The 25,979-nt window shown below is 27.0% G+C and overlaps 1 protein-coding gene across 1 annotated transcript in view; it reads left to right on the top strand.

Annotated features, from left to right (window-relative positions):
* Window positions 1-25,979, top strand: part of LOC107436707 (RNA polymerase III subunit A) — a 45,212-nt gene that overhangs the window by 5,087 nt on the left and 14,146 nt on the right. Inside the window, exons 4-26 of the mRNA XM_071179916.1 lie at window positions 2,220-2,379; window positions 4,015-4,169; window positions 4,301-4,354; window positions 4,973-5,094; window positions 9,876-9,966; window positions 11,394-11,471; window positions 13,388-13,531; window positions 13,621-13,668; window positions 14,238-14,341; window positions 14,442-14,487; window positions 14,627-14,722; window positions 14,798-14,938; window positions 15,754-15,823; window positions 16,500-16,627; window positions 16,710-16,860; window positions 17,137-17,301; window positions 19,154-19,238; window positions 19,497-19,584; window positions 19,663-19,774; window positions 20,325-20,438; window positions 22,929-23,024; window positions 23,143-23,204; window positions 24,874-25,098. Of these exons, the coding sequence (XP_071036017.1) occupies window positions 2,220-2,379; window positions 4,015-4,169; window positions 4,301-4,354; window positions 4,973-5,094; window positions 9,876-9,966; window positions 11,394-11,471; window positions 13,388-13,531; window positions 13,621-13,668; window positions 14,238-14,341; window positions 14,442-14,487; window positions 14,627-14,722; window positions 14,798-14,938; window positions 15,754-15,823; window positions 16,500-16,627; window positions 16,710-16,860; window positions 17,137-17,301; window positions 19,154-19,238; window positions 19,497-19,584; window positions 19,663-19,774; window positions 20,325-20,438; window positions 22,929-23,024; window positions 23,143-23,204; window positions 24,874-25,098 (2,535 nt within the window). The remainder of the gene's footprint in view (window positions 1-2,219; window positions 2,380-4,014; window positions 4,170-4,300; window positions 4,355-4,972; window positions 5,095-9,875; window positions 9,967-11,393; window positions 11,472-13,387; window positions 13,532-13,620; window positions 13,669-14,237; window positions 14,342-14,441; window positions 14,488-14,626; window positions 14,723-14,797; window positions 14,939-15,753; window positions 15,824-16,499; window positions 16,628-16,709; window positions 16,861-17,136; window positions 17,302-19,153; window positions 19,239-19,496; window positions 19,585-19,662; window positions 19,775-20,324; window positions 20,439-22,928; window positions 23,025-23,142; window positions 23,205-24,873; window positions 25,099-25,979) is intronic.

Below are 25,979 nucleotides of genomic sequence, written 5' to 3'. Positions count from 1 at the left end.
AAAGTGCACTAGGAATTTAATTTTGCCGGAAATGCCAAGAATCTAAAAACATATGAACTCATGATTTTATTGAGATCATTTATACAATAGGAGTGTAAAATGTGTAATAAGAGCGAGGTCAGAATTTTGTTAGAAAGAAACCTTTTACTTTCAGGACAGTGGAAGAAACTGAACCAAATGAAGGAACTAAAAATAACCAATACAATTGTTTAGCAATAAGTATTAAAATATTATGTCAAATGATATTTTAAAGTGGTCCTGAGAATTATACACAATTATAATAAGATTAACAAATTTCTCAAAAGCATTGAAATTTCTTCTCTGCACATTTTTTTTTAAAATATACATTTTGCAATTAATATTAAAACTTTAATTTATTTTCTGCATTGTTATTTACTAATTATCATTTCTAAAATAATAATTAAATATAAGATAATGATCTAATTATCTAGAAGTTAGTTAATCCGGTTTTCTGCACCACTTGAAAATAGCAATTATTAAACATTTACAAGGTGTATTTTCTAAGCTGAGACAAAATAACAGAAAAAAATACTAATACTAATTTTGCTGAAGAAATTTGTAATCCTTGAAGGATTAATAATCCTAATTACATGATCAAGCAGGCACATCCCTACCTTTTAACAATTTAAAAGCTTCCATAATATACCTTACAAGGGCAATCATTCATCAAATTTGACTTGGAATGCATTTCGGTAGATTAAACATTCTCTAAGATTGGGTATGGTTGGAGAAAATAAATAACAATGGAGGCGATTGTTAATGATAGTTTCGAAGAGAATTTTTAAGAATTTGGTTTTTGCAAAAATGTTTCAATCTCAAAACATCATCCATTGTAAATATTTGATAACTATTTCTGTCCCCAAATATTGTTTCCACTGGTGGTTTACCAAAATGACCGAAATTGGAAAAATGTTTCTCCCCATTATAATATTTCCTCATTTATTAAAATGGAAAAATCGGTTTTGCTGTATGAAGAAGAGAACAGATTAAAATACGACTTTTTACATGCAGAACTACAGTGGGTTAATAAGCATTTTAGTGTTGTAGAACATGATTTTATCCTTTCTCCGATTATTTGTGTAACTAAATGTTAATTGAATGTGATCTATGATTGATTCGATGAAGAATGTGAGGCTTCTTTATCAAAAATGAACATTTGAAAGCATCAAATGTGGTATCTGTTTAATATTGTTTTCCATTAAGTTGCATGTTATATAGTATTTAGCCACAAAAGCTCAATTTTAAAACTGGTACTTGATTTTTTGAAGGAGAAAAAGGAATATCAACAAAGCTGAAAAATGCAAGCAATAAGTGTATTTATACAAGATCGTGAAAGAACCATCATTCACTGTACCTACTTAATAATCATTTCAGTTGTGTAATTGCTTGTTTATTATACTATTTAAGCTTTCTAAAGTAGAATTTTACGATTTTTGAAGTTAAATATTGTTCCACAATAGTACATAAATTAAGAATTTTATTATTTGATATTAACCACATGTTAATAGTAGTAAATGACCCAACTCTGAAATTAGCTGTTCATTTTAATTTACAATTCACTCATAATGAAAAGTGGAGTATCATTGAAAGCCGATAAACTTACTGCACAAAAAACTTCAAGTAACTTCCAAGAGAAAAATAATTTTAAATAATCTTTATCGTTATAATTGTTATTGATTAGCATTAATATTAAAGTTATTATAATTATAATTATCTAAAAAATTAGTAACATTTGAGAGAAAAAAATTTATATTAAATCACGTATTCAATATATTAACCTGTTTCTTAAATATATTTAAAGCTAATTAAAAATATTTGAGACCAAAGGTCACAATATTACGGGGTTAGAAAGTTCAAATTCCAGAGAGATAAATCACACTTAGAACATTTTTGCAATTATGGAATTACATGTTATAGAACATGTTTTGTTATTCTTTCAGAGCATGTTTAATTGATTTTTTACTGCCAGAAATTAGAAATGTAAAAACTTCTATAACTCCATACATCTGTATAGTTTTATTTTCCTTGTGTTATTGTGGAGTTTTAATTGAAAATAATTTATGATACGTTTAGTTGTGAATGTTTACTTTACTGAAATTTACGAAAAAGATATGTGAGCATTTCTGTAGAGGTCTTGTTTTAAAAGAATCGATGTCTTTTACAAAAATTTGAGGAAAAAAAATTCCCTCTTGTTTCAGAAATGTGCACACATTCTTTTGAATGAGCAGGAGAGAGAGAAGTATGTCCAAATTCTTAAAAAACCTAACATGGATTACGATAGACGGAAGTCTTTAAGAAAAGAAATCCTGGAGAAGTGCATGAAGAAAAGTGTCTGCCCATATTGCAATGAAGTAAATGGTAATGTTTAAAATTTTCAACTTATTTAATATTTCATTTTAAAAGGTTTCCATTTGGTAGTTGGTAAATTTTTAAGGTTGGTTTGCAAATTATTTCTAATGATTTTTACCTACTACTTCAATGCATTCAGAAAATTTAAGTAAGTACATCGTGAAATAAAAGAGTACATTTAATCTTTAGATATTTTGTACTTTAATAACAAATCTAAAACAACAGCTGAATAAAAAATATCAGAGGCAACAAATTACAATAATGAATTAAATAAGAGCTGTGAATAAATTTTCTCCATTTGTTTGATTCCTCCTCTCAAGGCGAGTTATCTTCTTTAAATATAAGTGCATCCTAAAGGTGCTTAAGTAACCTTTCCACCCTTTATTCTGTTTTTATGTTCCTTAATGTGTGTTCCTTGAAAATGTAGGGTTCCGTAGGTTCTACCATTCAATACTTCCATAATTTTTATGAAATATATTTCTGTAAAATGCCAATGAAATGATAAAGTAAAATTTCAAAAATGTATATAAAGTAATAGATTTAATGTGCATCTGCAATGCAATGCACCCACCAGATTCAAATCTTTCAACTTTATTAAATTCAAAGTTCACTTGCGTTATGGTCATTTTTTTAACACAAAACGTGTATTTCGTTAATAATTGTAGATCTATATCAAATTTTAACCACTAGGCAACTGTTTTTTATACCTATGCTCTTGATGCCGAAACTGGAATCAAATACAGGGTTATTCATAATTCCCTCTGTTTACTACAACCTTAAGTTTACTACAACTGGCTTCAGTGGTACATGTTACTGTCATCTACCGGCAATTGCTTAAATTAAAACTTGAATACTTTCGGAATAATTTCATGTGTTCTTTTTTGCCATATTTGTCATCGTTTTTTTTACTACAACGCTTCGAAACACCGGAGGGAATTGTGAATAACCCTGTATTGCAACCCTATAAAATCCAAAGTTCACTCGTATTACAGTCAATTTTAAGCAAAAGGGTTGGGCGTGCAAGGCGATATCACTTAACTTTAAAAATACATGATTCTAGAGTATCCCGGGCAGTGGAAATTAACCTTTAAAAAAACATCAGTATAGATAGGGATGCACAACCTTTTTGAGTGAAGGGCCACTTGCACAGCAGGTTGACTAATGAAGGGCCACACGCATATTTAATCAAGTTGGAGGCAAATATGATCATTTTTATCAGTAAACTGAGTAACATATTTTCAGAAAATCATATACTTTTAATTATTGAATATGCCAATGCTATCACTATACCATCTAATTTTTTTAATGCTGATTTGTTTATTTTGCTATTTTATCCCTTTGTTTTTGTATCATTCATTCATTATTATTCATCATGTTCATTATTTTAAAACCATGTGATACATGGTAAGCAAATATTTATTTTTGAATGGTAGCATATTTTTACATCCATTACCCTGTTGTGTTGAAATTATCTAAAATATGCCTAGTAAAGTTGAGTGTTTTATTTCTCCTGTTTGACTAGCAGCATTATGAGTATGTATTGTCATAAATTACTTGCGCTCTATTTGGTACATCTGTCTTTTATGCCCTTCTATTATATATGTGGGTAGATTTCAATCTTTTCTTATTCCTGACTGTTTATAGGTCAAGTGAAAAAAGTTGGTTGTGTTAAGATTGTACACATCAGGCACAAAAAAGAGAAGAAAAATGCTGCTTTTTCCTTAGAACTGTTAGAGACATATCAAGAGTCCTTGAAATACAATAAAGAATTAGAGCAGCTGAAAAACAAGTTGTATGAGGTAATGCATAGACTGCAGCACAATAGTATGCTTATAATTAGTTGGGCCTGATGTATTAACTTATTATTATACTTGCAACTAATATTGTTTATTCAAATATTGTTTATATAGTACTTGTTTAAATATTTCAGAAAGACTTAAACCCTACTGAAGTTCTTAAATTGTTTGAAAGAATTGTTGATGAGGTAAATATAATTTTATCTTTGAAATCTTGTATTTTCATGTCAGAATAATTTAAATTTAGTTTGATTATTTTGTTTCGTTATTGAGAAACATTTCAGATTTTGAGCTACTGAATTTAAATTTTAAAAAAATATGTGTAAATTTGTGTGACTTTTTTTCTGCCAAATAATATTTGCCATGCATAAGAAGAAATACCCTGAAATTTCTCAAATTTTGATGCACGTTGTTGTAATGAAATAAGGTATCCTTTTACTTAGAAATGTTTTAAAAAAAGTACTTGCAAAAAGAAATTTTTAAAAAAAAAAGACACGTGAGATTTATTTATTTTAGCCTTTTTTTTTAAGTAGTTAATAATGATGCATTTCTATTCCATTTTCAATAATTTTGAATCATTCATTTGCTTAAATTAACTTTTTGATTAATTAGAAAATAAAATTCGCAGAGTAACTTTAAAAACAATCTGGTTTAAATCAAATTAAAGGTTTTTTTTTTTTCAATAATCAAAAAAAAAAGTACAAATCCTGCTTATGATGTCATTACTTATCGCTTGAAATAGAAATTAACAAAATTGCATGAATTTTGTTTTTGTTGCCACATTTATTTAGATTTGTGTTTAATAGGATATTCCCCTGCTTTCAATGAAATCATCTTCTGGACGTCCGGAGCATTTATTGTTTTCCAAACTACCTGTTCCTCCTCTCTGTATTCGACCATCTGTCATATCCGAATTGAAATCTGGGACGTAAGTTCTTTCTTTTGCTCACATTATTGAAATATGTTACTCATATTTTGTTGTCACATTAAATGTCTTCTTGCAGTGTTCTATTTTTTAAAAGTAAAAAAAAAAAAAAGAAAGTATTTATTTTTGAAGAATTTAGACGCACATATTTTCATTTTGAAAGATTATTTTAAAATGATTTTTGATCCAAGTTTATTGGGTTTTTAATGTTTTTATTTTCTTTCAAAAATGATGTTGCCTTTTATTAATTATATGAGCAATTGTTTCTGTCGTTATAAGTAATTTCTTATCAAATATTTGTTAAATGTGAAACATTTAGTAATTTTCTTTTCTTATGCGGTGACTCTGCATCTGAGGGAAGAGCGACCCTGGCCTAATCTAAAAGTTCCTGCTTTTAGCAACTTTTGTCCTATTTTATACTTTTAAGTCAGTGTTCAGTAATTTTGGATGACAAAAATAAATAAAAAAAAATTCAGTTGGATGAATAGGCCCTTTGTTATCTGATTGCCATATATTGATAAAACCCAGCTTTTTAAAGGTGATATTTTATATCAAACTACTTCTTAGTATTGATTCCTGATTGATACAGAATTTTTATCCAGATAACAGAACAAGAAATTCTTGTTGTGTTCACGTTTTTAGCCAAAAACTCTTTGATATTTTGAAAAATAAGGCTTGCAATATGAATTATATTGGACAAACTAGTAACTTCCTTAACATTTAAATTGACCAACATTGCCCAGATATTAATAGTTATAAAATTATAAATAATCTGAAATTCAATAATTTTAGAATACATGATTTTAATAGTGCTAAAATTAATGTTTCACGTATTGTAGTGGATTTTGATTTAAAAATTAAAAAAAATGAAAATTATTACATGCTTTTACACAAAACCATATATGGGATAAATTTTATATAATAATGATATAAATGATATATATATAAGATAAATTGCCTTATAGGATAAATGATACTGGGATAAATACAGAGATTAAATTAACTCCTCTACTTTTTCAAATTGAAGATAAGCATGCAAATAGAAGTAATCAAGGTTCAAGATGTAATAAAAACTCTTTTAAAAATGGCAATTTAAATGTGCATTTTATTTCTATTAAGAAAAAAAATCTAATAAACATTACTATATGAAACCAAAAACCAATGAAAAAATTTGTTTTCTCCCTTACAGATAATGACATATCTAGACTTCAAGATTTTATTAACTACTTTTCCTTTTCTAATTTACACTTAAAAATTCTTTACTTTGATTTTGTGAAAGCTAAAATGAGTAAAATTTTGCTGTATAATAGGAAAAATTTAGGTGACTTATATTTTATTATTAGTTTTCGAAGCCCAATTAAGTTTGAATTTCATATTTTATCTGACAATTTAGCGAACTTGTTTTTATCAAAATAATTTTATATAATTAAAAGCTATAAAACCCTTAATAGAACTATTTTTATTAGAAAAATATGTAGGAAAACTGAGTTTCTGATTATAAATGTCGCTGTGAAGAAAAAAAAATATTGCGAATTTGCCAATAAATATATTTTAAACATATAATATAGATAATTTAAGTATTCAAAAAATTTAGATCTAAAATTTAATGTCTAAAAGCATAAAAATTAGACCAATTTACCATATTTCTATTAATGAAATTCTAAAATGGTTTTTAAATAGTTTAATTAGTTTTTATCTAAAAATTTCCAATAGATTCTCTTTATCTTTAGGGTGACTGGACTGTTTATCATTTCTTTAAAAACTTTATTCTTAATAATGAAATAATAATAAATTAATGCAACAATTGAACTAATTTTTCTTAATATTGCTAAAAAGCAACTTCAAGAGAATTTTGTAGAGAATTTTGGTAGCTAACAGCAATTAATTCTGTAAAAAAAATTCAACATTGAACTGAATAAAAAATATTTAAATCGTAAAAACTTTAATTTTATAAATAATCTCTTCTCTTTTCTTCCTTATCCCCAAAATTAGCAGGGCTAAACTATGTCCATGAAATTCATCACCCGGAGGAAGTCGGCCACCATAAGTGTGTTATTAAGAATGTCCCTTTTGTCCAGACCTAGACAGTCCAGTATATGTTGGGGGGAAGCCTGCATGTTGTGGCACCTGGGGCAGTTAGGGTAGATTTTAATACTACCCTCAAAAGAAAGGGACTTAAGGTGGCCGCTGATAAGCCTGATAAGTGCAGTCTGGTCCTTGCGGTTGCACCGAATGTTGAGTGCACCTCCTGGACTGGTGCTCTGGTACCAGTGATGTTTGGGGGGTACGAGCCAGGAAGCGAGGTCTTCTTTTTTCTTTTTTGATGCCAGCTCCATGAAGGTGAGGGAATTTGGACTTATCAGATTTTCTTTCGTCCCCTCCTTAGCCAGAGTGTCGGCGATGTCATTGCCCAGAACCCCAATGTGAGAAGGGATCCATTGGAGGTGGACTTCACGCAATCGTGACTCTAACTCTTTATAAATAATAATATTATCATTAAAAAATTTAGCTTTCTATAACAAGTTAAAAATTAAAATTAATAATGTACAATTCTTATACTTAATTATCAGCCCAATCAAATTAAATCTATTGCAACCTCTGATTTCTAAGATCTCTTTAATGGCATTCCAATTTTTAAAACTAAAAGATGTTCTTTTAAGTTATTACTATAATTATAAAACTATCCTCAATTGTGAATTTCATTACTGTAAAATTCTAATTAATATGTTTTTTTTAAATAATTATTTTTAAAATGAAAAACATTTTTTATTCGAATACTTCAAAGGATCTAATTTTTGGTGACTTCTGGGTAACTTGTTTTTACACTATTAAGAAAAAATTTATGCTCCAAATTTCAAATCTGTTTATTAATTTATTGATCATTTAATTATCTTTAATTTTCACAGTTATACAATTTTGTTAAATAATATTTATCCTGAGGAATTAAAATTGCTTTGTAATCATAATGATAATATTAATTTTAATTTTTTGGTTGTAAGTATTAAGAAGAAGAAAATATCTGCTTTGTTGACATTTGCGACAAAAAGAACGATTTTAAGTTTATAAATAAATTTATTACATGGAATTCTAATGTTTCTAAAAACATTTATTTAAATATTTTTTTAATCAAATAAATTAACTTTTTTATTTTATTCCATTATTGTTGAAACTTTTTTTTAAAATTATTATTTAATTATGTTTTGTACTCAATGACAAATTATAAATTAAATTTCAATATGAGTAAGTATTAACTATTTTATTTTTTCACGCAACAGTACTATAAAAATTTACCATACATTAATATCCAATTTTGATGAGTTGTTCAGTACTCCATTAATAAAGTTAAATTGTTATTGTATTTATATAGAACAAATGTTGCCTCTTTTAAATTGATGTTGTTTTTCAAAAATTGTTCCGATTTTCTCTTTTGATCACTACAGGGCCTACTAAACTTAATGTAATGATTGCAATGGATTTAATGTTTTAAGTAATTATAAATTCCTAAATTTTAATCACAGACAAAATTACTGTTTTGCAATAGAATAATTTTATATATAAAAAGAATTATTTTTATTTATTATGTTGTTTTAATACTTTTTATAGTGTCTCCATAAAAAATTCATTTGTATATTCTTATTCTAAATTTATGTTTTAAATCATAAAATTAAATATTTTTGGGTAAATATTGCACCTTTTATGCAAGCATTTTTAATACTAGTTTTTTGTAAATGATTAAATCTAACGATTTAAAAAAGAAATTATGGCTTAGTTTAGCCATTCCTATATAGCTTTAAGAATTTGTGTAATTCAACCGATTCTTTGTCATACCTGAAATTGAAATAAATTTTTAAGATCCTAAAAGAGAATGGTATTATTTTTTTATTTACTCGTATTGTATAATAACATATTGTTAATAAGTAAAAATAATGTATATACTTCATCCAGAGTTCCCACTGTGTCAGGAAAACTTGAAAGAACCTAAAGTTGTCAGGGGAATAATGTCATTTTCGAACAAAATCTGGAAAAATACTCCAACAAATCTGGAAAATTTTTGGTAGCAATGAATGTAATACTTACTGATGAGGTTCAAACTAAATAAATTTAACATTTATTTTCAATATTTCTTGTAAAATGCTACAACATTGTTAAATCTTTTTAGATTGATTAAAATTAGAATATCAATTAATAAGTACTAATTAGTTAAAAGTTCGTTTCAAATTTTTTCTTAAATATAACTATTGCAATTCAACTGTGTTTTTTTTTTTAAAAAATAAGTTTTCTGCATGAATTAATTTTGGTTATTAATCGTAAGTAAGATCGATGATGACTGACTACTTTACTAGGGACTATTTTATTAAATTATTTTACATTGAGTTTCTAATTTTTTTTCCATTTTTTTTAGCAAAATATTGTTTTTATCAATAATTTCTATACTTATATATTCAAACTCTACATAAAACAAAACTCTACATGTTAGTTCATCTACTGAATTTTTTTTTCTTTTACACAATTTATTATTTCTGTTACCAAGTTAATGTAATTGCTTATCGAATTAAGAAAAATCATATTTCTCGTTAAATATTTTCGTGTATTGCAGTAAAGTAATTTAGAATCTGTTGAAACTTTTATGGGAAACCTGGAAAAATCGAGGAGTTTCATTTCTAAATTTGAGTGAAAATTCTGTTGTCTTTTTTAATGTCTTGAACTCTATCACTTTTCCCTTATACTTTTTAGTTATATGAACAATGAGTTTTTCTGTGTGTGAAATTAATTTTTGTCTTTAGAAATGAAGATGACATGACTACTAAACTAGCAAATATAATACAAATAAATAATGAACTTGGTGTAGAAAATACTCCTTTCAAGATACGAATGGTAAATAAAGTGATTTTCTACCTTTTTTTTGTATGCATAAAGTGGCATTAATTTTCAACAGCCCTCTTTTTTTTCAATTGATCTACTTTTTCCTAATTCATAAATTTTGACTCTTTATGCAAAATGTATGTAAAAATGTGTTGAGTAAATACAAAACATCTAATTACAGTTATTTTTTAATAATAATTAAACCTGTTTTGTCACATTGTTCATAAAAATCTTTATAAGATAAATATTTACAAGCTATTGATATTAGTCAAATAAATAAATTATCTAATTTTATATTTATTATTTCTGTATTGTTTATTCTTTCAGGGTTGGGTTTTTAACATGAATATGTTGGGTTTTTAACATTTAAAATAATTTGTAGAATAATCTAATAATTAGACCAAACTTCATGTTTTTAACAATTGGCAAAAACTATGTCAAAAGGAGTTTTTTTACAGAATGATTAAAACTGTCAATTGTTAAAAGCTTGCCAACCCTTATTTTTATAGTTTAAAGTACTAAAAAATCTAAACTTTTTCTCGTGGTTTAATTTTACGCAATAAACTTTTATATTTCTTTTACTGCAAAATTATATATTTTTTCATTAATAGAATGCCTGAATGCAAATAACCATTTTCTTCTGTAACTATTGCTTGTTTACGATGAATAACTTCAGTCTTTTTTCTTTATTTCAAAATATATTATTTATTTTTAATTAATGTAATACTTACTGATGCTATAATAAGTTGTTATATTCTTATAACACTTTTAGTTGTGTTGCAAAACTACCCGAACTGTCCCTAGGTATCAGTATTCTGTTATTTGTATGTATCATTTTTCTTTACTTTGCCAAGATTCACAAAAGTATGCTAAAATACAGCTAAGTGTTTATATACAATTTCAGTTCTTTAAATGTAAAGATAAAATTTTAATACATTTTCTAAATTCTGTGTCAGAAATAATTTCTTAGCCAAAAATAAAAAATTTTTAAAAAATTAGCAATTTATTCAGCATATAATGACATAAATAATGTAATAAAAGTAGCAAATGAATCTGCTGTAATTTTTAAACTCTAATTGTTTCACAAATATTAGGAGTTTTTGATTTTATATTTGTGTATAATAGATACTCTGAATAATTCACATTAATTATAATAAATTAAAAAAAGGAGTCCATACCTATAGTTCTGAGATTCCCACAGATAAAAATACCTTGTCCATAACTCCGTATTAAGTTGACCAGGAATTGAGAGTTTCCTTTTCTTATGGTGAAATTTGACTCTACTTCCACTTCCTACAGAAAATATTACCCATGTATAGTAACTCTTTAACATCGTTGGATAAAAGGACTAAATTCCGAACATTTTCATTTTAAATTAAAGTATGTTTCTTTATTACATTTCATATTTCAACTTTTAAATGTTTTTTTTATTCCTCTAGCAACGTTGGGATAGTTTACAAAAGTGTGTTGCTCTTCATATCAACAGTGAGTTGTCTGGCGTAACTTTAGATCCAGAGGTAATTTTTTTTAATACTAATTTGTTCTTGTAAAAAAAAAAAATTTATTTTAAGAAGAGATTTTTGTCCATCACTTGAAATGAAAATAACATCAACATACTCAGTATTACTTTTTGAAAACTTCATACACGTCAAAAATTAGATGGCAGTCAACCTGTTTCAAGCCCATCAAAAATAGATGCCCATTTTCAAGACAAGACAAGCGTGAATGTAACAAAAGTGTTTTGAAAAAAAAACTTAAAGTTGCCAATGAGAAATGGAAAAATAAAGTTAAGAAACAGACAGAAAAACCATATGAACTGAGAGACAAAGAAGATAAAAATCAGAATGAGAATAAGCACAGTGACCAAGAGAAATTTCCCCAGCAATTATCATGTACTACTATCTTCTTAGTACAACCTTGGCTGCATTGGACAAACTAAATGCTTTTTAAAATTTATACTTGAGAAACACATTAGATATGTTCATTATCAAGAATTCGCAAAATTTTCAATTGCTTCACATTGTTGGAAACTTGGTCAAAATTTCAATTTCGACAATGCTAAAATCTTGATACCCTGGAATCTTATTTTATTCATTTAAATGCTGGTTCCTTTGTTACTGACATTAGTTCCTCCCCATCTCTCTATAACGTGTGGAAATACATTTTACCCTAATTTGCCTTTCGACTACCATGTTTTTTCATGTTCTGTTTTCACCTTTTTTCTCTTTCGGCTTCTGTGGTTTTTCTAGTTTTTGTTCCTTACCTTTATTTTTCCGTTAACTACTTTATATTGTTTTTTTCCAAATCATTTTTGTTTTGTTACATTCACGTCTGTCAAGTCTTGAAAATGGGCGTCTATTTTTGATGCAATTGAAACATATCGACTATCATCTCATTTTTGTATATTTTTGAAGCTTATGAAGTTTTCAAAAGGTAATATCTTACAGTTTGAGTTCCTCGCAACTATTTATTTGATATTCAGTGCTATTTATTTTTTATGGTTCTAATAGTTTTATAAACTTACCAATCCTTTCTGTTTTTAAATATTCCTATAAATCAAATTTAAACATTTAAAAATACTAAGTTTGAAAAAAAAATTATGTAATAAGAAGCTTTTTTGCATGAAATAATTCAATTAATTATCAGACATTCATAGAGTAAAAGGCTTTATGTTCTATTTTAATGTGTTAGTAAATGCTATAGAAAATTTGGTAATTTTTTATTGTAAATATTTACATATTATTGTATTCTAAGCATTTTTAAGTATGCACCTGGGAATCATATCATAATTTTATGTTTAAAATTCAACTTCTTTTGCTTTAAAAAGTTATTAATTTATAGCACAGCTCTAGCAAATTATATAACCTGTCAAAGTGTAACAGAGCACGACTCTGAAAAAAAAATTTAGGATTTCTTTAAAGCTCATAAAGTCAACAATTTAGAATAGCAACCACAATTTTAAAGATTGCTTCTACTTTTGAAAAAAGAAAAGAAAAAACTATGCAAGTGAAACTTAATGCACTTATTTTTAAATTTTTTAAAACATGCACCAAAAGTTATATTTTACTCTTTCCCTTTCCTCACGTGTTTATGTGTTTTGCTCCTTTTTAAACAGAAGTGCATACTATTTAACAATCAAGTAAAAATATGACTAATTGACGTCTATTTTGTTTATATGGTGAATATATAAACATATTAATGAGTTAAATATACACTTAGGGGAGAATTAAATTTTAATGTTTAATGCCACACCTCACTAACACTAGTGAATTATTTAAAAAAGAACAGAACTAGATCCTAAAATTTATCTTGGCTAAAACACTTGGTTAGTCTATGACCCAGTAAGTGGTCTGCAGTTTGGAGCCACTGGTTTATGGCATTGAAAATAATATTGAATTGTATGATTTCATTAGAAATTTTTTTTATTTTTAAGATTCTAAAGAAAAGTGCTGGAAGAGGCATAATTCAAAGATTAAAAGGTAAACATGGTCGATTTCGAGGTAACCTATCTGGGAAGCGTGTTGAATTTACTGGAAGAACTGTGATATCACCTGATCCAAATTTACCTATTGACAATGTGAGTGTAATTTTACTTATTTACTTCCTTTGCTTGATTTTTATGATTGAATTTATCTGAAGTTTTTTAATGCTGAAAATTTTTTAAAGGTTGGTATTCCTGTTCACGTAGCAAAATCTTTAACTTTTCCTGAGATGGTAAGTATGCTTTGCTTTTCTTTTTTCAATTACTCACAAATACTTTTATGAATGCCAAAATTTAACTTTTTATCATATCATACTACTTTTAAACATTTATTTCAAGCATTATGTATTGAAAACTCCATTTTAATTTATTTATTTTAAATAAATTTAATAGGTAGATATTTAAGATACTATATTTACTTTTATGCATCTAAAGTTGAAATTTATATTAATTTGGTTTTATTAAAAATTTATTGAATATTTTGGTGTTACATTAAATTACAAATCTGACAGTTGTATAGTGTTATATTATTTTGTTTTTTCTGTATTGAATATATTTTAAACTATATATTTATGTATAAATAACCTTAAATGACACTATTTTTTATTTAAATTCAGATCGAGCCTGATTTTAAATATACTTTGTTAAGTATATATGTGTTATTTTGATTATTCACTTGAGATTATTATGTTGTGATTAGTGTAATAAAAAAGAAAATTTGATTTTGTGCTTTCAAATCATGAATCTTGTGTGTGTGAAAACATTTCAAAACTGCTTTTTCTTATTATAATATTAAATCTAGGTGACTTCACATAATAAGAAACAGTTGAAAATTCTTATAATGAATGGGGGTCGCAAACATCCTGGAGCTAATTTTTATATTGATAGGGATACAAAAATGAAAAGGTAAGTTATTTTCTTTTGCTTTCTTTCTTTTTCCTTTCTTTTTTTTTTCTTTTTGCATTTTTCATCATCATTTGTTTAATTATTTGTTCATCTATTTCAGTGATTTAAACTATGCCAATAGGCGAAGAATTGCTGACAACATAAAGGTACAACTACATAATTTTAAGATTTGTGTTCTGTATTTTTGGTGTAATGAGATATACTAATAGACAACTAATTGCTGAAAATTGTTATTTTTATTCTTAAGAATTTGTTTTCATGTCATTTTTTTAATAATAATTTCAGTGTGGGGACATTGTTGAACGGCATATGCTTGATGGAGATATTGTGTTATTTAATCGGCAGCCATCTCTGCATAAACTCAGCATTATGGCGCACAAAGTATAAAAATACTTACTAGTTCCTATGTTTATATTTTAAAAGTAACTTTTGTGTTCAATTGTCGTTTTTTTTCAGGCCAAAATTGTGCCAACAAGAACTTTTCGTTTTAATGAATGTGTCTGTACTCCCTACAATGCTGATTTTGATGGAGATGAAATGAATATTCATTTACCTCAAACTCTTGAAGCAAGAGCTGAAGCTCTCATTTTAATGGGGGTATGTCTTAGTGTCTGTCATCTTTGTTTCTCATACTTGAACCTTTATTTATCATCAGAAACATGCGTTATAATGTAAATCATTAGTGCTGTTTTGTAAAATCATATAATTGTTAGGCATATGTTTTGAAAATGAAAAATTCAGCTTTTTCTTGTCTGAATAAATAGAATCTTATATTTTCTCTAATTTTGAAAGATGTAGGACATTATAATTAACAGTTTCCATTCTACCATCTCTGAACAAACTTACAGATGTGGATTTCTCTTCTTAGGGAAATTGAAGGGTGATAGTTAAAAAGAAAAAATATAGAGCGAGCAGTGCAAATGAATCCAAATGATAACTGTTTATGTTATCATTCAATAAATTAAATCTGTCTATAATAGAGATTTCTGAAAAATAAATGTTTAATATTTCAAAATAAACTTTAAACAAAGAAAAAATATTAAAAATTAGAAAAATTTAATTTTAAACCACATTGAATTTTTAACCTCAAATTTTGCTAATGTAGCAAATACACTAATAATTCAAAACCTTCTGTGAATTAAAAATTGCAGCTCATGTTTAATTCAGTGGGGGGAAAATGTAAATGTAGGGATCATTTTAATTTTTTGGGTATTTATTAAGTTTATATTGCAAACATTTTTTCCCTGGGTGTAAATATTTCAGCTTTATAAAATCAAATACTCTCAGAATGTTATTTTTATATGCAGCAAGCAATGTACTCCGAATATAAGTCACCAATTCTTAGTTCATGCAAGTCTTGATCTCTAAAAATATTTTATTGCAAAAATAAAATTAATCTATTTTCATTTCAGGTTACAAACAATTTGGTAACTCCACGAAATGGTGATCCTTTAGTTGCTGCCATACAGGATTTCATTACAGGTTTACTGTCATACTATGTACTTTTTAATTTAAATTATCTTAAATAAAAATCACTTTGAAAGCAGTCCTTGTTGCTGTGAGTTTTCAATATAAAAGATAGCAAATCAGTTTTTAAATTTGAATTTATTAGTTTCTACATTGAACACCTTAATATGGTTGTTGCTTTAAGTAATAAATTTATTTTTGTAATGTGGTATTGCATTTAGTTTCTATGAGTCTTTGAACTTATTCAAATATTTATGATAATCTCTTTTAGTGTTGATAGTATATATTTTTAATTTTAAAAAAATCTTGTGACCTGATAAAATTACAAAACTTCCCTTATTTTTTTTTTTTTTTTTTTTTTGATTTTTTATCTTAGATATCTTATCTGTTTCCATTTTCTAAAAATAAAAAAATTACAATTTATCAATCTCCTAACAGGATTATTCTTTTTTATTGATGTTCTATATATATATATATATATATATTAATTTGCTTACATATTAAATGATTCTACTCATATTTTATCTCCATTTAAACTTAAGAACTCCAAAATAGACGCTCATTCTTTTGAGATTTACGGGTATCTATTTTTGAGTGCTCAAAGTATCTTGACTTTCATTATCATCTTTATACGAACTTTCTGTTTCAGTTTCTTAAGTGTAATCGTTTAATTCATTTTGTATTTTTTTAGGTGCATATTTATTAACGCATAAAGATACATTTCTTACAAAGTCAGAAGCGCAACAAATCATTACTAGTGTACTCTCAAATGAAGATCTGCTCATGAAAATTGACTTACCACCTCCAGCATTAATAAAGGTAATAAAGTAGTTATATATTTATTTTACTTAATTCATTGAAAAATGCATGCATTATTTATTTTATTTTGTTGTTTTTAAAGCCCTACACATTGTGGACTGGTAAACAAATATTCAGCTTGATTCTGAAGCCAAATAAAACTTGCAAAATACTTATAAATCTTCGAAAGGCTGGAAAAGGAAAATCAACTTCTGCTTATACTGCTCTAGAAGAAATGTGCATCAATGATACATGTAAGAATTGCATTCAATTTTATCATATTTAATCAATTTTACCATTTCAATGTACTAGATTTTTTCACTTTCATGTTGGCAGCTATGTTTTTGAAATCAAATCTGTAGGAATGGAATCATTACAAAATCAAAACATGTTAAAACCATCCTTTAATAAAATCGTTTATTGCCATTTTTAAAATCAAATGTATGCTCTTATGCTTAACAGTTTCATGTAGCATTTTTTTTCTTGTTATAAATAATATTTCAGTCTTTTTTCCATTTTATCTGTTGCAGTTGTCAATATCAGAAATAGTGAGTTGCTGTCTGGTACAATGACAAAACAAACCTTAGGTTCTGGATCAAAGACTACTATATTTTACATTCTGTTGAGAGATTATGGACCTAGCTATGCAGCGAATGCTATGTTGAAACTGGCACGTCTTTCATCTTACTATCTTGGTAAGTTTTCTTCTTCTACGGAACAAATTCATGCTCATTACCCCATGCTCTCCCATCTTTTTTCTGAATAACTTTTTCTCGCTTATCGTTTCTTTTTTACTTCTGCAAAAAACATCAATATGAATTAATACTAACTTTTATTAAAAGGCAGAAATGAGCTTCCATGGAAATATAGTTTATTTAAAAACATATAAACTTGTAAACATGCATACTAATCTCTAACAAATAGAGTTGCAGAGTAACTGAAAAGCAACAAAATGAATGCAATTAAACAAGCTTCAACTTAAGGCTTCATTACTACATGTTCTTGTACTACAGAAAAAGAATAACGTCATGATCTACAAACAACAAATGAAGAAGACCACCTGGATACACTTAGTTCACCCGCATAAGTTGAATGGAGAAAACGTACCGTCGCCAAAAGCAGGTTTCGCAAATCAAAAGATCTCAATTTCTTTTATGGTCAGTAAACTAATAATAAAACCCAAAAAAATCATCTTTAAATATTTATTTATGTTACACTTTCAGCAAGAGAGCAATTCTCCTTTCTTCTATGAACTCAGTTGAGCATTATTGCTAAAAAAAGGGGGGGGGCTGGCATGAATGGAAGAAAACGGGTTCAAAGAATGTAAGAAAAGGATAGCACATTTAGTGACTGTCACTACAAAACCGAAGACTGTTTTAGTCTTGTTAAAAGAATGTTTAAAGCATGTAAAACTAAATAAAGAAAATACTTTAGACCTTTATTGCATTTGATGCACATTTAAACTGCAACAATTACCATAGTATCAGTAATGACTATCACCAAAATAAATTAAGCATCATTTGTGACAATAATAGCATGGCAATGTTTTTCATTCTTCCTAAACTTTTTTTTATTTCAATTAGTGTCTATTACCAAACTTAATTAAACATCATTGATGTCCAAAAATATGGTGATTTTTTACTTCTCTCTAAGCAAAATAGTACCATTTCTCCATCAATTTTGATTTTTTTTGTACATAACTTATTTTTTGTTTCAGTTGGTATTTTTTTATCAAATATACCTAATCATCATTGGTGTCAATAATAGAATGGCAATTTATGCCATGTTTAATGTCCATAACCATTTATGCCCATTAAAACAATGGCTAACATTTAACCAGTGAGTAAATTCTATTATAAACACTCTCTTCCAAAATCAATGATCTAATTGAAATTTTTGAACAAATTTTGGGATCCAGCATTTGGATTTTCAAATCACTCCATACTGCTGCTTTCCAAATTTTAGGATGATAAAGCATTCTGGAGTAATAAAAGAAAAGCACACAGACATACAAATAGACTTTTTATTTTATTATAAATTAAAATTGTTTCGATAATTTTTCAAACTATATAATCATTTCATTTATGTATAATATATCATTTATAACACATGTGCTTAGTTCGTTCTCTTTCAGCATGGTAAGATTTGCAATTATGTGCCATATGTAATGAAAATTTTTTTTTTTTTCTTTCATATATTTTGTAACTGCTGTATATGTGCCAGGACAGCCTTTCTTCCTAAAATTATAGTACTAATGTTTCTTATCCCTTCAGGTTTTTTGTTTTGCTTGGCCTCAATCATTTATTCAATTCAATTCTTTTATTTAGTTTACTTTCTTTGCGTGAAATACAAACTCTACACCATCACTGCATTTTGTTCTTGTGTTATATAATTTATATCACTCTATTGTTATGCTAAAGTTGTTTCAGTTTTGTGCTGCATTTTCACTTCTTGGGCTATTATTAATTTCCTCCTTAAACGTGGTCCAACTTTAAATGTAATCTTATGTGTTTAAATTTTTATTTTGTATTTTTGCTTTCATTACAGCCAACCGAGGTTTTTCAATTGGAATCGGCGATGTTACTCCTGGTATTGGACTGTTGAAAGGAAAGGGTGAATTAGTACAAGAAGGGTAATGAATAGAACTTGCCTTTATTATTAAAATTAATATGTGATAATCTATTTTTTGTACAATGTTAGAAAAATTTTTAATATTTTTTTAATCATTATTAATTAATTCTATTCATTGATGCATATATTATGAAAGATAAAAAATTTAAAATTATCTTATTTTATTATTATCATTATTATTCCATCTAGCACTCATGCACACAATCTCTTTCTTTAATTGCTATAGATTCACTTAATAAAAATTGTTGTTTATCAATAGTTATGCTAAATGTGAAGAGTATATTCAGAGTTTAAAAAAAGGAGCCCTGGATCATTTACCTGGATGTAGTGAAGAGGAAACTTTAGAGGTATTTATTAATAAATTTTTTGTGTTCTTATTGATTTCTGTCAACGAACTGAATTCAAACTCCAATTTATTTTTTCAGAATAAAATTATGGCTGAATTATCTGCTATAAGAGAGCGAGCTTTCCAGATTTGTCTTAAAGAACTTCATAAAACCAATAGTCCTTTAATAATGGCTCAATGTGGATCTAAAGGTACTATTTTTATACATCAAAATTAATCTAGCAAAATTTTTTTTTGTAATCTATTTTAAAACTTTTACCCATAACACTCCAAAAGTATTTCAAGTTTACTTCTCCAAAAGTATTTCAAGTTTACTTCTCACCTGATGTAATCGCAATAAATAATTTTAATATTAATTATAATTATGTGATTAATTGCAAATGTGACAACAATCATTGTGAAAACATTCTATTGAAATTTGCATTTTTATTTTAACCCGAAAGACGAATGGGCAGTCAGAATAAGTGTCAAGAAACATATTATATTTATACAGTAATGCAAGTAATATTTTCTGCAAAGTTGTTTAAAAGAAATAAAATCAAAATATCACCGCATTAAAAATTATTTCATTTACATTAAAGAAAATTTGCAAATTGTGTCATTTGTATTTTTGTCAATATATTATTTTATTTTAATTAACTGTCCTCAGAAGTATCAATGAAAACATTTTTCTATGATTTGGTGTTTTGAAAAAGTTAATTGTAGTAAAATGAGAGTTTTTATTTTTATGTTATTTTTCAGGATCCAACATCAATATCAGTCAGATGGTAGCTTGTGTAGGCCAGCAATCTATCAGTGGTCATAGAGTTCATGATGGATTTGATAAAAGATCTTTGCCTCACTTTGAGCGAGGAAGTTAGTATTCTTTCCCTAAAGAATGACATGTGTGTTAAGCTTGTTTTATTGTGAATTCATTGTAAAGTAGCAGATTTTTATTTTGCAAGCTTAATATAGAATTTCTATACTCCAGCTTAGCATAAACATTAATTACGAATAAGATTAAAAAAATTTATTTAAAAAAAACAATTATTTTCAAATAAGAAAATATAAGTTGAGCATTGTTGAAGAATTTTGGCAAATCAGAATTATAGAGTAACCAGCTTCTTGCTATTATGCATCAGAAAAAAAAAACTTCTAACTCTCTTCAGTTTTCAGCACCACTGTACTAAAAGTCATCCATTCACCTCTCGTTCCCTCATTCCTTTGGATTCTGTCCATTATTTTCATCCCTCTGCTAACGCACAGAAATAAAATCCTTTGCTTAGTGAATTGTAGTTAGGAAATCCTTCCATTTTCCCAGGAAATCCTTACATGCTACAAGAAAAAAATGTGTCCTTTTTTTTTTACAAAACTGTAAATTCTTTGTAAATGTCATCTTTCCATCAAATCTATTCTTCCAATGTGATTCAATGATATTCAAAGCTACTGTTGGTATAGTGGTACCCTGACCAAAGAAAAAATTCTTGCTTACACTATTGAAATGAAAACTTTTGTACAAAAACTACTATTTCCCTGAACATAGACTCTCTTGTATATCGATAATAACCTAGTATCTATATATCAATAATATTTATTAACCAAAAAATCTTATTAAAACATAAGCTCATGAAAGATGAAAGAAAGATAGTAGCGCTAAATAAAAATTACAAGTCATACACACTATATATATATATATACATACACGCACATAAATATTAAATACCTCCCTTATTTACACTATCTAACATCTAACTACGAAACTCTAAATTACTTAGTTGCATTATCTACACACTGCAACTTTAATATTTATTTTAAAAACAAAAAAAGTAAAAGGAAATTATGCTTTCTTTGTTTTAATAAAATTATAATTTTAGCGACAATAAATTTTGGAAACAAACTTTTATCTTTTATTGGCATTTTCCTCAGTTTTTATCTTTTTGGCCAAATTTCCAGTTCTACATTTTCCTAAGCACTAACTTATTTCAATCACTTTTTATTGGATTCCAAAGTCTTTCAAATTTTTAGTTTTTTTCCATTCTCTGTGCTTAACTATTCTCTGTACTTAATTGTCTTTTTTCCTTGCCTTCCTAGTTCCAATTTCTAACTCCTTTAATCTCATTTACTTTTTGTACATCTACTAACTTCCCATTCTTCCTGGTTTTTCAGTACCAGCAACCTACCTAATTTAACCTAATTTTCTGAATCAATATCATCTTGGTAATTGTTTCATGTCATCAAATTCTTCCGTATTTCACCATTTTCTTTGGCTTGCTCAGGAATCTACCTTTTACCGATTTAGCATCATGTATGCGTTTTCAAACTTGTGTTGAATTTTCTTCTCTTTCTCAATATGTTGCCATTTTTTTAACTTCTTTTTCTTGTACTTAGGAACTGTGCTTATTCCAATATGCCTCAACTTAATAGTTTCCCTGCACTAAGTTATTGCCATTTTCCTTCTCATTTTTACCTGGGATTCATTCTCTCTGCAAATTTGGCATTTCTGACTGATTCTTATTATTCATTGCAATTTTTTTCTTTCAGCAATTTTTTTCCCCTGATTTATTTTTTATCAACAGTTCCACTTTTGTTTCAAACTTCAACTTTTCAACTTCAAACTTCAACTTTTATATTTGCAGCCAATATTTCACTTCTTTTATACTCGGCTAATGCAGCTTTGTTTTTATCAGAATTTAACTTTTCTTACTTTCTTTCTCAAATACAGCACTAAATTTGACATTATCGTTATTTCCATTTTTATCAGCAAACTGTCATTGTCGATTTGCATTTTCTCGTTTTTGCACCATTTATCAGAGCTGATTCTCAAGCAGAAATCAGTTTTTTTGCTGGTCTATTTTTGACAAATTTTACTTTATTTTCTAGTACCTTTAAAATGTTTTTATTTCTTCAAAATCTATTTGTTATATGTCACTGGCATCTCATATCATGTTTATGGAATATAATTTTCGGAGATAACAAATTCTTTATTTCCCCATATATCTGCATGTCTTAGCTATAAATAAATTCTTGATAAAATGATGGTACACATATCTTTCCTAAGTTGCCTAAATCCTGACAAGTGCGTGCGGATATGGAACCTTCCACTGAATATATTTAAAATGAGTATTAGAATATTTTCTTTTGCCCAAGCTGGAAATATCTTAAGAACGTAAATATTATAGGATTATGATGAATTAGATTATGTTACTGTTTCAATTATGTATACTATATATATATATTTCTGGGGAAATAAATATTTCTTCTAAGACATTTACAAATTATCACTATATATTTATAATGATCAATTCTTAAATATAAGTATTCAAACATTTTATCATATTCAACTTATGAATTTGTTTAAATTTGAAGGTAAAACTGCTGAAGCAAAAGGATTTGTTCAGAATAGTTTTTATACTGGCATGACCCCTACAGAATTCATATTCCATACAATGGCTGGAAGAGAAGGTGAGTGCTATTTCAATTACAGTGAAATGATACACTTTAATAAAAAAAAATGAAATCAAAATGATTATTAGGTTTTTATCTATATGTATTCATGTTTATAGCTAGACATATATTCCAGGTCTTGTTGATACAGCAGTTAAAACCGCTGAAACTGGATATATGCAAAGACGACTCATCAAAGTAATATAATTATGATTTTTTTTCCTATTATAGTCAAATAGATGACTTAATCTATTGTAATTCTATGTGCCATGGTTTAAATATTATTTAACAAGTTTTCTTTTTGTTTAATATACAATCTTATCTAAGTAGTATTTTCAAAACTTGTCACATTTCATGTGGTTTTATAGTATTTTCTATTGCTCAGGGACTGCTATAGGTGACTACTTTATTTTTAAGCAAATGCTATACAAAACCTTGTAGTTTTTGTAGTTTCAGTCTTATTGGTTCCTCTTGTTCATGTGATTTATAAATGATTGATTCCAGTTAACAATATAGTAATTATATCATAGAATTTTTAAATGATAATTGCGAGAACATCCTTTAAAGTTACTTATGTACAAAAATGTTTAATGGCATATTCACTGTGTTTTTTATTTTAAAATCGTTGAAACCTTACTTTAAAATTATTTAATTTTGGAAATCTTAGACTACTTAGAAACTTTATATGTTGGTATGATGAAATAATAACTGATTGATACACAAGACTTTTTTTTTTAATGCAACAGCATTATAAAATTTTTCCATGCTTCGTTTTAAAAATATTTTCAGTATTGATAAAATTATAGTGAAAAGTTTTAAAACTTTCTCTTCTAAACTAAGTGATTCTGATATTAAAAATCGTAAATTTTATTATTCTTTTTTGATGAAATCAACTTTTATAACACTTAAGTTGATAAAATAATTTATTTTTTTTAGTTTGCGGTTTGTTTATCTTTTTTAAAAGTTGTTTGCTATATGTATTCCAAAAAATATCCTAAATTTGTCCTGTTTTTTTTTTTTTTTGTTTTAGCTTACTACAAAACTTGGTTATACTGTACTTCTAACTTGTTTAAAAATGGAGAAATATAATTCTCTATTAGTGTCAAATTTATCAAATGGCAGACACTAATATGTTCATGGAAATACTAGAAATTTTTAATTTCTAATATTTTTTTTTATTGACTCTTCAAATAAAACTCTTATATTATAATAAAATAATTTTTAGACTCAATTTCACAAGAATGATTTTTATGTGGTGGGAGTGTCATTACATATTGTATGTTACATTACATGCCAAAATGTGTCATTACAGACCTGACCCAAAATCAATTTTAAAAAATGTTCAAGAAAGCATGGAATACATAAAAAAAAATGTAAAGAATTTCTTGGGATATATTTAATTTTTTATATCATTGATCCTAAATATTTAATGTATCTAAGTTTTATACGTTCAATCTCATCAATATTCTTGTTGACACCAATTAAGTTGTTCAATTTGACACCATGCATGGAATTTTCTTTGCGATTCTAATTATTGATTTCATGCAAAAATTATAGATACATTATTATAGTTGTCACTCTGATGAACTATATTTGAATCGTGTTTGTTTAAAAGCATAAAAAATAAATATCTCATGTTATTTGAAGTAATAGATATTTCTTTTTTTAAAACAAAAATTTTCTTTGTTATATGAAAAGAAAAAATATAATTTCTTTAATTTTAATACAATTCTCTTTTTATATGTTATATATTGTTTGAGACATTATATCTTGTTTTGATTTAATGTGCTTTTTAACTTTGTTGAAACAATTTGCTAATTAGAAAATAAGAGTCCAATATTTTTGTATTATCATTCTCTTTTTTTAGGCCTTAGAAGATTTGTGCTTGCACTACGACATGAGTGTTCGTAATTCTGTGGGAGAAGTTGTGCAGTTTGTTTATGGAGATGATGGATTGGATCCTGCATGTATGGAAGGCATTAATAAATTTGAAACTTCTCTGAAAAAGGGAGGAGATAGTTATTGCATGAAAAAGAATGAAGACCCGCCTGATTCTCCAATTATATTTGAAAGAGCTTTCTATCACATTACAGTAAACATTTAAATGTGTTATATTTCTTTCTCTATTTTGATGTACAGGAACCCGTTATCCGGAAATCAGAAAACCGGAACGAAATTCAACAAATTTTCCCGTCATTTTTTTTAAAAAATGTTTTTTTTTCCTCATAAGATTTTAGGATTTTTCTTTCTTTTTTAAGAGATGTTTACCTTACCATCATTTTGGAAATAATCATTAGTGTATTACATCATCGCTTTTTCCTCTTTTTAAGATTATTTCCAAATATTTTTTTTTTTTTAGTTGGGTTTAACAATAAAAAAAGCGGCTTTTTGTAGCGATTCAGAAAACTGGAAAAATCAGTTATCTGGAATAGCGATGGTCCCGATCATTCCGGATAATCGGTTCCCTACTGTACTGTTTAATTAGATATGAAAGTATGTTAAAATAGATAAACTCATTAAGTGATGATTAAAAGGTTACAAAAAACGAACTTATGATAAGTATAGATTTAAAATAATAATTAAGACTCTTTTTAAAACAATCTTAATTATTTCATTATATGTATAGACAACTAAATTTTATTAATTCTTTATATCATTTAACTCTTAGAGCAATTACACCAGCTTCTTCAGAAATTAAACCTTGTGGGTATCCTGAAAAATATTTATCTCGTGTTATTCTGTGAGATGTGTATCTGAGGGGGTTCTGTACGATTTTGTCCGCAGTCAAAATAATCAATGGGTTCGATAGAGTTTAAATGCTTGAAATATGAGTTGAATGATGCATTCAACCACCCTGCAATCTTGTCGTGGCTCCTCCAATGCTCCCATGAAGGGACATCCCTTCAGCACAATCAACATGACAAAGTGGTTCTAAAAGATTTTTCGCAAAAAGCTTACCGTGATGTTTTTGAT

This window comes from Parasteatoda tepidariorum, chromosome 4, assembly GCF_043381705.1.
Source record: "Parasteatoda tepidariorum isolate YZ-2023 chromosome 4, CAS_Ptep_4.0, whole genome shotgun sequence".
NCBI classification, from domain to species: domain Eukaryota; kingdom Metazoa; phylum Arthropoda; class Arachnida; order Araneae; family Theridiidae; genus Parasteatoda; species Parasteatoda tepidariorum.
This window is presented reverse-complemented; position numbering and strand designations above follow the sequence as displayed.